The sequence below is a fragment of the Larimichthys crocea genome, chromosome XVIII (assembly GCF_000972845.2).
Source record: "Larimichthys crocea isolate SSNF chromosome XVIII, L_crocea_2.0, whole genome shotgun sequence".
Classification (NCBI taxonomy): domain Eukaryota; kingdom Metazoa; phylum Chordata; class Actinopteri; family Sciaenidae; genus Larimichthys; species Larimichthys crocea.
Window position 1 is genome coordinate 7,901,973 of NC_040028.1, and position 17,442 is coordinate 7,919,414.

General features: G+C 38.3%; 1 protein-coding gene across 2 annotated transcripts in view; it reads right to left on the reverse strand.

The window, feature by feature from the left end:
- The window catches only part of thsd7ba (thrombospondin, type I, domain containing 7Ba), a 159,626-nt gene that overhangs the window by 110,075 nt on the left and 32,109 nt on the right, over window positions 1-17,442 (reverse strand). For both annotated transcript variants that reach the window (XM_019268917.2, XM_019268915.2), the window contains exons 2-3: window positions 11,479-11,813; window positions 7,560-7,736 (exon numbers count right to left, since the gene is read on the reverse strand). In XM_019268917.2, the coding sequence (XP_019124462.2) occupies window positions 7,560-7,719 (160 nt within the window). In that variant the 5' untranslated portion in view covers window positions 7,720-7,736; window positions 11,479-11,813. The remainder of the gene's footprint in view (window positions 1-7,559; window positions 7,737-11,478; window positions 11,814-17,442) is intronic.

The following is a 17,442-nucleotide window of genomic DNA, read 5'->3' on the forward strand; positions in this document are numbered from 1 at the left end:
TGTGGAAAAAAAAAAAAGTTACAGCAGCCATCATACTATCTAATTAATGTGAGAGTGATGTATTAAGGAAACTACTGTACACGCATGAGGCTTTATCAAACAGAAATTAGAAGATATCCCTTTTATTAGTATTAATTGAAGCTGCAGGAGAAATCCAGTAATGAGATGACCTTTTATTTCTGATTCCCATCATTTACACAATGGCACTTCAGGCTAGTTATTTCCAGTAGCTACGGGCACTTTTTATAATTACTTCTGTCCTCAGTTACAAACTAGGCATAGCTGTGTGTCTTTCCCCATTCCACCTTCAAAGCTCTAATGGAAAATTTCATCTGTGGAAGATTTGTCCAGAATAGAAACATTTTGTATAAGGGTGATGTGAAAGCCTTGTCTTCCACTTGAAAGGGACTTCTGAGAGGAGAGTTGCTCAGAAAGCTAACTCCTATGTGGGGATATTGGATCAAGGGTCTGACTGCGAAGAAATTCCTGCCTCGTGGCTCCCACGAGACTAGCCCGGCAGCTTTTATGACAACCTCAATCAGTCCCCTGCCAGTCAGAAGAAGGGACATGAGTTTAAAATAAGATCTCAATTGCATAATCAATGTAAAGGGCTTTTGAAGAGACACGTTGAATTTTGTCAAAGTCGCTTTGATAGCTGGAATACGCAGTTTACCATGACAAGTATGGTGCTTTCAAAGCTGATCACATTTAAATTAGACAAAACAAAACCTCCATTAGTCATTTACTTTATCGTTAATGTTTTCTGTCAACAGTATGTCCAAGGCACTATTGAAAAAAATGCAAAGTAAATATGGGATTTTTTTAAAGGCTTGGAATATAGAATATCTCATTAGACTGACATCTTTCAGCCTCAGATCAATAGTCAACTTTGAATTTTATTCACCTTGATCCTAATCAGACTGACTTGGTGCACTAGATTTAGCCTACCCAAGGGAGATGTGTGTGGAGGTGGATAACAAACCACATTTCTTTATTTCAAATTTTAATGAGACAGCATTTGTGCACATTTGTAGGATTTTCTTTTTCTTTTCTGAATTGTAATGCCGTGCTGCATAATTGATAGTGTAGGCATAGAACAAGAAAAAATATCTTGAAAGCTTTAGAGTGTTTACAAAAAACTTCAACTTAATTCAAGGGCATGTCTCAACATTTATGTGAGAGATAGTAAGTAGAAGCTTGGTGGCATGAATGAAAGCTCGTCCCATCTTCATTGTGATACATGAATGGCTAGCTATCTCGTGAACAAGATTTTTGTTTTCCCAGTTGACAGAGGTAAACTTACTTCCAGTCTTTGTGGTAAGCTATCTCAATTATCACTGTACCTAAAATAAGTCGCTGCTGTCCTTATCTGCTGCAACAGATACTTCCAATGGGATTGTTTGCATGTAAAATCTCTCTTTTTTTTCCTCACTTTCTAAAAGTTTCAGATGTGTGTTTGATGTACAAATTTATTCATTATCTCAGGACAGTGACTTTTATAAACATAATAGTCCCCACACCCACACTCAAGTTAGAGAGAGACTGACTTACTTACTGATTTAATGAGAGAGAGGTGCGCTGTGGCTTATCCGCAATTTCCACTAAAGCACTCAGATAATGAAGTGAAATTGTAGCTCGATTTGTCATTTTGCTGCTTTTAAATCACTATGCCGTGACAGTCATTTGATTGGCATGTTGCAGTTTTTGGGGCATAGATAGCAGCAGCAGCAGCAGCAGCAACAACAGCAGATCCCCATCCTGTGTGAATCAGCACCTATTTACCTTTAAAGCTCTCTACTGTATGCAGCAAGACAAATCTCATTTTGACAAGGATACACAACTGTTGTCAAACTGCTGACAACACCAGAGCCCACCGGACAAATCACCTGGCAGTAGTCATTGTTCTGATTATTGAAAGAAACAAGTGGGTTTCCAGAGTGTATTTTCCAGAAACATGCCACCTCCCACATATTGTATCTTTCCAACAGTCATCCTGTAGACAGATAAAATCAGATTGACGGATGGATGACTAACCCTGTTGTATCAGTATCAGTAAAATGTTCTAGCTATACCATATCATTTGTCCATTGGGCTATGCGGTCATTGAAGAGAAAGAAACTTTTGTGGCAAGAAATCATCATGAATCAAATCCTCATAAGAATTTATTAATAATTAGTATTGACAATTTGAAATAAAGAACGATATACTAAAACGTAAGTCAGAGTGTGGAAACATGCAAACCTCAAGAAACATGAACATGATACTGGCACACATTCATTACTGCAGATAACTGCAACAAAAACTTGCGAGCATTGTTATTTCTATAGAAATGTTTTATGCACAGCACCAGCATTACCAGTCAATGAATAAAAGATTGCTGCTTGCACATTTACTGGATTAAGTTGTCAAGCTGTATACTGATACACCTGGATGAAGAATGATGAGTTTCAAGTTGAATCAACTTTAAAATTTCTTGTTATATTTAAAGAACTTCTAAACCAGTTGTTTTCATCATGAGTTGAATGCAAGTACTGCTTGAGTTCCCTGGTAACACTAGCTAATTAAGAGTATGCAACATAAGTTAATTAAGAAACATGATCTACACAGCAGAGAGTTAAAACTCTCCAAAGACCCCTCTATATATTATGGAAAGTTGCCACATGTCTTTAATGGAAGTTAAGTAATTGCTGATAAAGAAAATAATGCAAATTGTGAAGGTTAAAAATGATTTCATTGCACTTATGGAGCAGCCTTACATGTTGCAGCCTCACATGTTGCAGCCTCACATGTTGCAGCCTCACATCTTACTATAAAGGCAACATGTGAGGCTGCTCCCAATGACTTATATATTTTATGTCACTGGGAGCAGCCTCACATGTTGCCTTTATAGTAACTCTGGTACAAAGTGTCACCAACAGCAGCAACCACAGCTGTCTGTCTTCAAACAAACAAAACATTTATAGTGAATGTTTTAAGGCAGCAGAGAAACTTCTTTAAACATGTTTTAATTGAACTGGCTTAAATCATTTTACACTGGTTTGTTTGACTTTGATGAAGAACTCTTGATCAAATTCAGAGTGCTCCTCGGGTAAGCATCTTTCATAGCCAGATGGGACGTCCCATCACTGGGATTGGAGCAGATGTCAAGGCCCTGATGACATTGTCTATTCATTAGCCTTACTTATGTTGTGCTCAGGGCTGCAAATGGTGCAAGATTTCAAATTGTTTCTTTTTAATGTCAAAATGTTACTTACAAACGCTTACAAGTACTTTCAAGCTGTGTACCACGTGAATACAAATTGAGTTGAACTGAATTTTTTATTACATTGTTTTCTTCTACAAGCTGCAGGTCTAACTTACTTTTACAAAATAATTCTTTTTCTCTGTCTATTGATCTGTGTTGCTGGGGAAACTAAAAGAAAGGTCACATACAGTTTCAATGTTGTACGTATGTCATAGCACTTTTTTTTTTAATCAAGTGCTGGATAGTTGACTGCTGGGTGGGTATCTTGTTTGCATGCGATAAGATGTTGGCTGAAAACCAAAACAGGTACAAGGTCTGTGTCAAAAAACTGTACTGTACTCGTTTTCAGATCAAGTTTGGTAAGCACACAAAAACAGATTTTAGAAACAGATTTTAAAAAAAGAATAAGAAATGTCAGCCTAGTCTGCATACAAGGCCAAAATAGAAAGGAAAAGATGTCTTTGTACAGTAAATCAAGCCGGTTTACATGATGCATTTGTTCTTTTATATTCCCATGACAAAGTGCAGAATAGGATCTCTATGATGGCAGTGCAGTGAGATGAAAAAGAACGTCACTCATGGCTGGATCAAGATTTTTTTCAATCCAATATCAGACCAAAGCAGACCTGTAAATAATTATGTTCAAGAGTCCATACTTGTAACTTTCAGACTCATGTACATAGTAAAGAAAAACTGTGTGCTCATATTAGTGCCTGAATATGCCAGACTCAGTTTGATTTCAACTCCACATAAGTAATCATTTATAGCCAGTCTCCAATTTCCTGCAATAACCTGTTTTCTATTCAACATGTCATTTGTCATTTGCAGCTGATCGACTCTGTGAAGGTTCTATATACCTGCAGCACAGGTCACATGAGACTTAGGTCTATGATTTATTGTTTGAAATCTTCTCTGTTGCTTCATTCAGTCTCAGTTTCAAATGAACATACCCTCTGGCCAGTTATGTACATAACAATTACTATGTTAGTCATGCTCCCAAGAGGAAGGAACTGGAAAGCTCTTCCAGCATCACTGTCAGAACCAGCTTTAACTCATTTTATAAAACTGTTCTATCATCCATGAGGAATAATATTGACTGTGACAGTAACATCTCACAGGGCGGTGCACCTTTGCTGCAAGTAGTAGCCAGTATGAGGATAACTATGTCCACTTTAAACAGCTTATCGGGTAATGCAAATTGGCTAAAATATGCATTTGCCTAATGTGATGTGTAATATGTGCCTTTTTTTTGTCACCGTAAAGTGAAACAGCCCTCTTTAAATAATTCAGTGCCATTTGGTTTAATGTGAAATCGTGGTAGACTCCATTCCAGCACACTGCCTCCTTTGAGCTTATTTTTCAGAAACAACAGAAGCTCACTGCAGCAGTGATGTTTGATTTAAGCTTTGATGGTGCAACAGTGTGGTGAAATTGCAAATAAATACACTCAAACCCTGAAATGAAATGTAAATGTTGCCTGACTGTATCACTCCACACTTTAGGGTCCTTACAGTCACAAAGCCACTGGAAAGACCAGATCCCAGGGCTTCAACCCTGTGAGCTTTTTGAAAAATAAATTAGGAGCTGAGATCCCTCTTATTAAACAAAACCTCCTAAATCTTTTGAAAATCAGAAGTGCAGTCATATTTACAAATGCAAAAATACATAAATGCAAATGCAATCTTTTAATTATAGTAGTCCCCATTGTATTGTTAAATTATGTTGGAATATCACATTTCTCCTCAGAGATAAAAATACTTCACTTTAGGATTCCCTAGTCCAAAAAAGTAATTTGGAAGGTGTTATTTATTATTATTATTTTTATTATTTGAGGAGAAAAAAGCTTTGATGCACAATACAGCCCCATCTGGGATTAACTCTTGTGTCTAAGAATAAAGCAGCTCCTTTCCTGTTTTTTTTAGCTCAACTGTAAAATAAATAAATAAATAAATAAATAAAATAAAAAACACACACACAAATACCTTCTGATAGGTGAATGCCAGCATTTATGTAAAGGCTCCTTACAGAGAAAAATGACACTCCTCTCCAAGATGACAAATGAAAACCTGGGAGAGAAGATTTAACTTCAGTAGAGTAAAGCTGACACTGGATGAGCGCTGTGTCTTTTTGTTGTGCTTAAATTCACGTGCATGGAAGTCAAACTAAATCCAATTTTAAACGCTCTTTTTTTTGTAGGATATCATCATCCGGATGCTAACAGGGCTGTATATGATGGCTTGAATTTCAAAGACAAAATTTAAGAGGCAAGAGCTACGCACTTTTACTTGTCTGGGATTATATTCTGAAATCAATTTCCGAAACACATAAACTAATAATATGCAATCTAGAGCAGCGCAACGACCCTATTGTTATGAAACGCACACAGAAAAATGCAAAACATACTGTGCTGAAACATCCAGGCTTTATGGTTTCCTGTACTATTTTTCTCACACAGACTTTGACACCAGAAATATATACAGTAGATAACTGATTGCTACCATCTGTAGCTGACTATAAACCCTTACAAGCTTACATGGTGGTTTTCTCCTATTACTATCTTATACTTTATTCTCACACGCTGTTGTTCAGTGTGCTGTGAGTTAATGGTAAATGTGTACCTCCCTTTTAAAAATGGAAAATATGACTGTTTAACAGGGACTGTCTTTGAACAGTCGATTTAAAGAGTTAAATAATAGTCCTATTATCCATAGTGTTTCAGTGCTCTATTCTCCTCTCCAAGACACTGAAGGTCAAGCTTAAATGGCTCTGGCTCTCTGTTTGAGCCAGAGACTCCCAGCTTAGCCACAGCTCTGGGAACTGGCTCACACAAAAGATTTACCCCACAATACTGCTGGCCTAGATAGACACACCAAACACACAATAGGCTGGCTGTGCATAATTTAGAGCACATCTTTCCTACATTGACAAGTCCAGAATTAAAAAAAAAGGGAGCTTGTCAGCTAAATTAAGTATTCAAATATAGTATATTATGTCCACGGTGGACGTGTGGAAGTTAAATCAATATTTGCCTAAATGAACGTTAATACTCTTGTGATATAAAGCCTGGAGCTGCTGCAGGAACTGTGGATATGAGACAGATGTGTGGCACCAAGGAATGTTTGCTTATTGTAAGCAAAACTATATGAAATATGTCCTCATACTGTATCTCATCATATTTTATTGTGAACCGACTGTTGTTGGATTTCAGTCCAAAGCTTTGTGATACTGATTGTTACAGTCCCTTAGTTTTCCCCAGGAGTCAAACAGACATCAGGCAGATATATGCAGAGGTGAGGCATGTTAAGATAAAGATTTTCTCTCCTGTTTCTAAAGTGGTTTTATTTCCAGTTAAGCAGCAACTCATAAGCCATCTAAGCCCTGCAAAGGATGTCAAATCCTCACATTTGGTGTCCCGGTTACATCCCTTTTGAACATACGCTCTTTCAAGTGAAATTAATCAATCTCTTTATCACTTGGGCAGTGTCATTACCCAACCACAGAGTGAGAAATGAAAGTGCTAATCGCACAGCAAGTGGGGCTTTTGTGTGGGAAGCCAAAGTTTTCCTCGTCAAGCTGCTTTGGAAATGCATTTTCAATTGAATTTGTTAAGCAAGTGAAGGATGAATCTTGAGATTACCTCAAATTCCCTTTATGAGGGGGTTAGGTGCGACATGATCCTTCAATACAGTTTTCAAAAGGTGATTTGCTCACAAATATGATAAATGCTTATATGTAAAATATTTCATCCAGGCAACTAAAAGTATTTATAACGTAAAATAACAGTTAAAAATCAGCACATTTAGACTCAGTATTCACTATATACATGTTCTGTGTGGAGCTTGCCATTCATTGACCATGGGGGTCATAAATCCTCAGCAGATGATACCAGGACATGGTTATTTATTGTGCACAAATGTCTCATTAACTGTGTCACATTACTACATCATTATGGCTCTGTTTGTCACCATGGGACTAGGGATGGGCAGTCCATCAGAAAGAAGGTATTATTATGCTAACTGCCCAGCCATAGGGATTCACTGGCTTGATGATATCCAAGAGCACCCCAAGGTTTTTGCACCAAACAATGTGTGTCAGAAAAAGGAAGATTACTTTTCTCACCATATTATGTTTAAGAAAAGGTCTGTCGTGTTAAATCCTCAAACTTGAATGATCAGAAAATTAAATACATTTCAAAGAATATGGTTTATTAAAGAAACCCTGGGAAATGAAGAACAAGGTATAGCAAAGTATAGCTGTATGAGGTTTCTCAGATTTGATGGTTCTGAAAGGATGATAGAATGATAAAACATTTTACCTGCTTTCCATGAAAAATGATGGTCCTTAGGAAACACAATGTCTGACTGGACTGAAAAGGAAAAGAGAGACAAGAGGACGAAAAGGCTGAGGTAGTACCCAGCTCGCTGTTTCCAGGCAATGACCCCAAAGTCATCTTTTAGAGTCATAGTCCAGCCCATTGCTTCCTCTCTTACTCCTGTGGGAAGAAAAATGAAATTCATCAGTAACTCACTGACAAAAAATGGCCAGAGATGTAGGCTGGAGGAACCAGAGGAAGAGACTTGTGTAGCTCTTTAAATATGTGGTGCAGAAGGTCTTAGACACTCTCTGGCTGCTGTGCAGAAATTGTCCCCATGAAACCTCCAGCCCAGAAATATGACATTCAGTGTCACCTTCCAAATTCGCATGACACTCACACGTGAATCATAGTGTTTGATTTAGTTAAATCCGGCATACGGGTGTGATACCATTCTCACTTCTCCTCCCACATAGACCAAAAATAATTATTCAGAGAGTCTTGAGCATCTTAGTCTCCCAAGGTAGAAGTGGGGGAAACATGTATTGAGGGAAGGGGAGACTTTAAGCCTGGAGTAATACAGGGTATTAGTACCTTTTTATTGCAGCTCATTTATTTCTATCTCCTGCTACTGTGATTCATGTCCTAAGAGTGTAAGGGATTAGTCCTGGATTCACTGGGCCTCTAATTGTGTTGCACCAACAGCCAAAATTAATGAATATGGAATTAAATCTGTAACACCTGATGCTTTGAGGGACTGATGTTATGTTGTTCATGACCATGGTGATTCATTTCCCCAAAACAAATTTTGTTGTGCTGTAGCACTTGGGTATTGTGAGATTTGGTATTATTGGCTTATCATCCCACAAAGCACTCCTTGCAGTTTTTTTTTTGTTTTTTTTGTCGTTTGTTATTCTGCAGTCATCGAAATTGACACAAAATTGAAAATGCTTTTCAAATAACATAAAAAGGTCTGATTGAAACACGGAATTTAGCAAAGAAAATTAAATTGCCTGAATTGTGCAACATAGAAAACTGTTTCATATAAAAGATTTTAAAAAAAGAACAAACTGAACTGAAAAAGATAAAGTTTGTGCAAACTGAGAGATACTCTGATATTCACAAGTTGGTATCAGTGAATTTACTACCAGTTTATGTGGAGGTCTAAAGTCAAGATGTAACTGTCATGGAGATGGTTGGTTTATATACAGTACTATTGTTATGGTTTCTTTCACACCTGTCTAGTGTATCATGACTATGAAAATGAGTTTTTAATTAAATTTGTCTTTTAATGTTGCAGATTAATTGTAAGTTTTCATTTTATCTTGATTACTCAGTGTGGGCGATCAACTACTGAGAGGCAGCAGGTATTTTGAGGTTTAGGATTATTTACACATGGTGCATCTCTGAAAACGGTGGTTGCTAGATTATTTCTGCTTGACTTCATTCGAGGGGAAATTAGATTTTTACTTTGCTGCTTTAGCTGTGTTCTAGTGGGGGCAAAAACTGTTTAATGAGACATAATTTGCAGGGTGGAGATGGCTTGGTGCCCAGAAGAGGGCTGCCAGATGCCCAGTTTTTGATGGACTGTCCAATTTTCCTCTAGGTTTGATGTGTTATTCTTGTCATCTTAGGTGTTTTGATGTCTTTGTTGCTTTTAAACTCAGTTAAACACAGATTTATGGGTTGGTATTTTAACATACAGCTTGTATTTGTATCAGTCATTAATGAAGCTGTCAGAGTTAATTGTTGTTTTTGCTTGAAATATTCACTTTTAATAGAATTCATGCACTACTACTACTACTACTATTTTTTAAGGCTGCCTTTGTCTCAGATTTTCTGATGGCCAGAGAATTTATTCTATTTGGATGAATGAGCAGAGTGTGACACTTACAAAGCCATATGCCAATTAGACACCTCTGTTTGCTGATTACTAGCCAAACTCTCGGGCTGCACTGCTCTGGAAGCCATACCTGACTGCACCCAGATTACATCCTCCCTCAAGCCAGTCTAATTTGACTATTCATGGGACAAGCAGTTCTCTCCATAGGCTGACAAAATGTCACAACTGATTGAAAAACATTGTCTTGAACAAAAACAAGCAATGAATACAAGCATCACCCAGAGGCACCCCAGTATTGTTTTTTCGAAGACAGACATCTGAGATTACCATATAGCGTTAGATATGGTTTGCAAAATAAGATGACGGGTTGCTTTTTCTTCAGCCCTTTCTTCACTTTGAAGAGTTATTTGCAATTGTGTTCAGCTCAGGCTCATCCAGTATGCGCCTGTCAGCAGAGGTGGAATACAGACTATCCTGAACATTTTAAAAAAGAAAAGCTCTTAAGCTGCTAAATATCTGGGTCAAAGGAATCATGCCAAGCTCTCAGTGGCCACTGAAAACCTGGCAAACAGCAGCATGGCTCAGATGCTGCCGAGCATCCTATTAGATACTCCATGATCTGATGGAATGCAATCTGCTTCTCTGTCTCCTGTGGTCCTTATTCAGGGCTCACTCACCGGATTCAGAGAATGAGGACCCTGCAGCTACCATAAGGGAACAGATGAGCAACACTCCACAGCCTTCTCTTTCACAGGTGGTCACAATAATTAATGTTTGATTAAATCTTTCCAAATGAATGGCAAAAGCTAATTTGGTGTACCAAGGCTCTGAACAATCACCATGATCCTCCAGTTTTTTTAAAGAAGCCAAACAGCCTGTTCTGTCTGGAGTGGATACAAAGGCATTTGATCCCCGTACGTTAACCAGAGATGCCACCAATGAGTTCAATCTCTCCTCACATTCTCAGCTTAAATTCTTGCCCATATCCCTGTGCTATTATTTGTGTACTGAATCCAGTATAACACAGCTCAATGTTGCGGGGCATGTAATTGTTTTTAATTGCAGTTGGCAATATAAAAACAGAAATCCTTCCACACCCAAATATGATGATTGTTGCAGATGTTTTCATTTTTGTATTCCTTTGATCACAGGCTTGTGGGTGCAGCTGCATTCCTCTATCTTGTTGTGATATTTGAGAATATTGCTGCCCATCTCCATTTCATTCCTGAATTCTTTTGACACAGTTTGCGTTATTTTATCCAGAAATGTAACAAAAACAATCTACCAATTTTGTCGACTAAGCAGATGATGACATTTCTGAAACATACAGTAGTGTGTATTTGAAGCCTCTTTTTGACTTTTCATGAATGGGCACTGCACATTACATTAACATTAGATGACGTCGCACTCCACAATTCACATCCAATGCCAGCGATCAGTGCCAAAGGAAAGGAGTGCGCCCTTAATGTAATGAGGCGAACTGTAAGGACATTGAAGGTTGGTGTGGTTGTTGGGTGTGCAGAAAGTTTGTAGCTCATGCAAGAAGTTCTCATCCCATCATAGACCTACAAATAACATTTGTCTTTTTATCGACTGTACAATCTTCACCTGAGCATAACAAGATGTTTTAGCTGGCAAACTTTAACTTGACCTTTCACTAGCCTTAACCATACCTGTCATCAAGTTTTTTAATTGTCCAATATTAATGTTCTTGTCTGAAGATTTGGTTTGGCTCAGTATTATTTTGGTGCCTTATTTTGATATAGTATAGAATATATATTAGTGTAAGTCAAATTGTATGGTTGATTTTCTTGATTTGTCTAGTTTAGTCAACAAAAACTAAAGAGAATTTAGATTTTCAGGTTTTGTCCTAGTCCTAGTCTTTGAGGCGTCAGAAAAAAAAAGGTTGTCAATTAATATATATAAATGAATACTGGTTGACCAGATATGCCGTGGATATGTAACTGCAGCCTAAAATAAAAACCAGAAGTTACATGATTTTCTCATCATCCTCCCAAACTGCAAGCACACAGAAATACACTGTATCTGACACAGCATGATTTGCTAGTTACACTGTACCTGTGCAAGATGACTTCCAGTCATCCCTTTGGGTGATCCGGTTGGTGCAGTGGCAGATGCTTTTCACTAGTTCTTCCACAGAGGACAAGAGCAGGGCAGAGGAGGCCTCCAAAGACGTTAAGTCTGACAGGGACAGTAAATCAGCTGCGCCAGCCCTCCCGCCTGAAGCATCATGCAGTGGCTTAATCCTGAGTGAATCAATGTGTAGAGGGCTGGGGTTGTGTCACACCTCCAGCAACACTGAGTGGAATTAACTCCCTGGTGCTGGCTCTGTCAAGTACCCACCCACTGATGTTCCTACTGGGGTTGGCATAAGTCAGCATGGGCTACAGGGCCTGAGAAATAGCAAGACAAAAAGAGAAGAAAAAAGACACTCATATAAACATCTGATACCACAGGTGAGTAAAATCTAACACTTCACACAATGACATTCTCAAGATTATATTTCTTTCGCATGATGCATTGTTGATCTTGCATCACAGAGGTGTGCGAAAGCTGCAAAAAAGGAATGAACGACGGTGTACAGATGCAGGGAGGCTTCACAAAGATGCATGGTCCACAGCGTCCTTTCACTTTATACACTATCAGTGTTCCAAAGGTATGACCTTGTTGTGATTTATAATCCATTCATCTGTTCTGTCCTATTCATTCTGCTATTCATTTTAACAGAAAGTTTTTTGTGCATATAAAAAAAGGATTATTACAATGTATGTCTCATATCTGGACCTACTGCAGTTATGGAGGGGAAGAGTAACTTCACTTATTGGGTCTTGTTGGTGGCTTACATGATTTGTCATGTCCTGTGTCACATTGTGACAGCGATATCAAAGACAAGAGTGCTGTCTAAGAATTGCAGCTTGGATTTTTGCTCTACTATGACATTCAGTGATTACATGTCAACCCTCCAGCCAAGCCTGTTCTGAGAGCTCATCCAGAGGAATCTCTGATTCTATTAACACTTTCTGCCCTTGTCTCCCAACCATCTCCGACACCTTCCTCACTGACCCTACCTCTAAGCTCAGCTCCCTCATTGACCTTCCTGGCCACACTCTTAAAAATCCCACATCCCAGGAACCCAGACCTTATTTCCCAAAGCTTTTAAGTGCCTTGCCTTGCTATTCCATTGTAGCTAAAATGGGCTTGACTCTGTAGCTGCACTTCTCCTCCTCTGGCTGGATACTAACTAAATAAAAGCCAACAAATAGGATGGAAGAAAGGTATTCCTGGTGGAGGGAACAAAATCAATTGTGAACATGCAGTTTCAGGTCAGGACACACAATTCATTTGGTTTTTATTCAATCCTAACTTAAGACTTCTATTACAGTCAGACTGCTCGTGCTACCCCTTATTGTTTTCTCACCTCTTGTAAATGTTTTAATCTGTTAGATTTGTGATTGTTTTTGCTTGTTTAAACATATGTTGTTGCTTGTTTAAACACAGAAATCAAATCAGAATAAATTTCTCAAACCAAGCTGTTTGTAAAGATACAGAAACACAATAATCATGCTGTTGAGTTGTAATGCACCATACTCATTTTCCACCATATTTATATCCATGAGGGTATGATAAATAATAAACAACTCATAATAACCTAATACAAATATACAATTAGATTACTACAAACTGCCAAATGCCAAAATGACCACACATTTACATTTCGTCATTTAGCTGATGCTTTTATCCAAAGCGACTTAGAGAGAAGGGAACAATCAATGTACAGTGGAATAAGAAAGTAGTAAGTGCTTTGACAATTCTTAAAGGGGTAACTTTAGCATAGGGATGAGCGAGTACAGCATTATCTGTATCAGTATCTGTATCTGTTAACCATATGAATTATCTGTATCTGTATCTGCACTCAGAATGGGCGGGGCCTAACCCAGAAGTGTGTCAGGTTGTCTTGAAATGGGCAGGTATGTTATTTTAAGCATGCAATTGATATGGGTTGATCAGAAATTGTAATATTTATGGCTGATTAGAAAACTATTTACGCCCCTGCTCTGGTAGGAACTGGTAGTGCGTTCCACCAATGAAGAACAACAGACGAGAAAAGTTTGGATTGCTTTGAATGAACAGGTGGCAGAGCCAGGCGTCGTTCATTGGAGTCGTGCAATGGTCGTGAGGTAACATATGCCTGTTTAAGGGCGTTCAAGTAGGTGGGTGCAGTACCGGAGACACATTTGTAGGCGAGCATTAGCGATTACATTTGAATCACACCTCTCACCACAGTTTATTGTCACCTCCATGTAACATTGGCTTTGTATTGTGTGTATTATTCTTTAGAAATAAAGCTGTTTATATGCTAGATTATGTAATGCTAATTTATCCTTCATATCCAGTTGACAGGAAGACATAAACGCCTGTTCTCATAGCTTTCTTTGCTCTACTCCACAGAGTTCAGCCCAAATACAAAATTTTCTGTAACTATTTGTATAGTTAGTATCTGCTAACCTCTGATGACCTCAACTTGAACCTACCCCATGCTTCACACTTCTTCAGGAAGCGGTTGCATCACCTGGCTTGGCGCTATCCTTCAGTCCCACAGCTAAAAACTCCTCTTGACATAACTACAGCACATTTGCAACATCACATGCATTAGTTTTCTTTAATATCCAGCCCAGAGAGTGCATTTGTACCCTGTCTTGCTGTGTCTCGCCTGACAAATGTTTCATCACCTCACAGCAAATGTATTGTATTTGCGAGACACTTCTTCTTTTTAAATCTCTGCAAATTTGAAAAGTTAGAGACATCTGCAAGTTAGTACAAAACAACATGACAAGACATTGCCCAGCTCAGAGTTTTATGTTGAATAGATGCTAATTTGACAACCTGTACTATTACAGAAAAAAACACAGTATAAACACTGCACGAAAGTGGAAGTTTGGATTTTTTCCAGACCTGCCAAATGTATCATTTTGGGAGATCAAAACCCATATTTCTTGCTGATATCAGTGTAGCACAGTTACATATTGTAGCTTAACAAAATATTGTGGAAATGTTCTGCTTATGTGGGTGGATGTTGAACTTGACCATCTACTGCACATTACCATCTGTCAAAGGATTTCTACTTCTGCCTTCTCTTTTTTTTTTTAGTTTCTCTTTTAGTTTTATTTATTTAAAAATATATATTTATTTTAAAATTTTGGAGCTTAGACCTTATCAGAATAAATTCTCATTCATGGATGATACCCCAACATCAAACTCAACTGTGATGCTTTGTCAATAGTCACATCACTAAATTCACTAAATATTTTTTGCACCTCATCCAGAAAGTTATTCATTTTCTCAGACTGTTAAGATGTTGTGGCTGTATCTAAGAGAGAGAGGTATCTCTATTCTGCCAGTACCTCAAACAGTCTGGCAGCCCAAACAGCTGCTCCTAAAGCCAGGGTTGTGAACTCAATCAGCTGGATGTTTATCGTTGTGGCACCAAACATACTATAGCCCTTTCCGCTTGCCTCCATGCGCTGTAGGTGCAGTGGTTTGGCTAGTTAAGCAAGCCGACAGGGTCACAGTGTTGATAACGTTGGGAGAGAATTTCAACCCAGACGTGCCCACCCAACCTCACTGTACAATGATCAGTTAACTGATACCATCCATCTACTCCTGAGTATCTTTCTTCTCACAAAATTAAGGTATTGGATTTAGTTTGGTTCAAATCTTCACTTTTTTTATTTCTGATTTTTTTTTTTTTCTTTTGCTTATAATTGCTTTGGGTTGGATTGTAAATTAAATCATTGAATTAGCTGTCCTGGAAGCACATGCTTCTTCAGAAGACTTCTGAATTACAGTGATTAATTACAAAGCAAATGTGATCAGATGGTAAATTTGAAAAACTAAAAAAAAAAAAAAAAAGCTGCTGCAAATCTCTTAATCAAATTAGTTCCGTCAAATATATTTACAGAGACAAAATCTTTACTTCAGAACACTTAAGTGTATTTTAATGACAACCTACATTGACTAAATCATGTTAATAACATTTGTTTTAAGTGACTGCTTTAAAAAAAACAAAGCCAACCAAAGCTGAAGCCCAAAGCTGTGCTAATATACAAGCAATGTGGCTCAAAATCAAGTGTCTGATCCAGAATAAGAATCAGCACTCAGCATGATCGATTGCAGCTCAGCCTCGAAATGTTTATCAAAACAATCCAGTCGGTCAGAGGCAGGCACCCATTTAAAGAGATAAATTGATGTACAGAATGTTAACAGACCCTGTTGTTTAACAGAGAATACCTTCATACATCAACGCTGCTTTAAGGATATAAAAGCTGGATATTCATGCACCATTTACCCGCTCACACATTCCCTGTTCAAAGCGAATCAATAGCCCTTTAGAGTAAAATGACGCTAATTGATGCAGTGCCTAAAACAAAGCCACAGAGTATTGTGCTGTTAGTCAGATAATTCTTACCGAATATTTTTTTTATCACACTATAAATATTTCATTAAAGACATGAAAAGGGATATCAGCAAATGTCAAATTAGTGCAGAAAATAGCAGAACAAAAGCTGTAAAATGATTTGCCTTTTCTTTTTTCTTTTTCTTTTTTTTTATATTGTGCGAACATGCTCAACAAATCTCCCGGGGGGAAAAAGAAAAGTGGAAATGGCTTATATTGCTTTAGGTGAGAGGACATCTCTCATCTTCCTTATGCGTGACTTTAATTGGTTATGTTTCAGGTAGTTCATCCACAGTGAACATAAAGTAACTACATCCCCTTGAGAAGCTGCTACAGCATGTGCAAAATAGAGCAAAAAAGGATTTGGAGCAGAAACAGACACCAAAATCAAATGTCTGTGCTTTCTGAAGCAGAGCTAGGAAATATTCCACAAAAGACAGAATGAGAGAGATGGAGAGCTTGAAAGAGAAACAAACCGTTCCTGGATAATCGGATTTGTTTTGTACGGCTGTTCCACCTGGCCTCCCAGTCTCTACCTCCCCTTCATTAAAACAGCTTATAATTAATGCAGCACTGGCTATAATCCTGGTCACTCTGTTGCCCCCTTTTCAGTTGATAGGAGAGTCTCGTGGGACTGGGGTATTCAGGTGAGCGTGTCTGAGTCCCAACTACCAAGGGACCGGAGGGGATTGTCGCCCAAAGAGAGAGAGCCATCAGTGTGAGCATTGGGGGTGGCATGACAGCGTCAGGATTAATTTTGAGGAAGCCTGGTTGCTGAGGCAGGCTGATAACATGGGTCAGCAGTTGCACAGACACCTGGACCCTTAAGCCACGAGTGTCTCTCTGGAAAATAACTGTTAATGTACTGAGAGCTGTGTGTATTTATGTGTATATATATATATATGTGTGTGTGTGTGTGTGTGTGTGTGTGTGTGTGGGCGGGGTAGAGGAAGGGGTTGATAACCTGCCTAGCCTGCAGAAGATGTCCAGAGATGGCTGAAACCTGCAAAAAGAAAGTCAATTATAACGAGAGAAAAAGAGGTAGAGGAGAGGGGAACCATGGGTGAAATTAAAAGCCTGGTTTTTGTGATAAGTGGCAGTGATGTGAAGTCTTCACCAAAAAAAGGAGTGGTAATCTTGGGGTTGTGTAGAGAAAAAAAATGTCAAAATGTTCCAGCATGTTGAAGAGAGAAGAGTTGTGTGAAAGAGAGCTGGAGATGTAGTACTGTAGTTTTACACAGGATTCTGTAGCTAGTTTTCTTTTTTCAAAATCAATACAATATAGCCTTTACTGGTTTTATCCTATGAATAGATTATACTACAACACGATGACCTATTCACCGCCCAAAATGTGCTGCAGTCTGACTATAAGAGATGTAAAAGAAAATCTCTGTGCAGCTAAATTCCCCAATGCCACAGGATTGCCTTGATTAAGGCGAGGTAGAGTCCTTGCAAACTTTTGAAAAATAGAAAGTCTGTCAAAAAAAAAAAGGGGGGCCATAACAGGTCAACCAGAAAAGACGGAGCACAGACAAAACAAACAGGGAGTTTAGGGTTTATTATTCAAA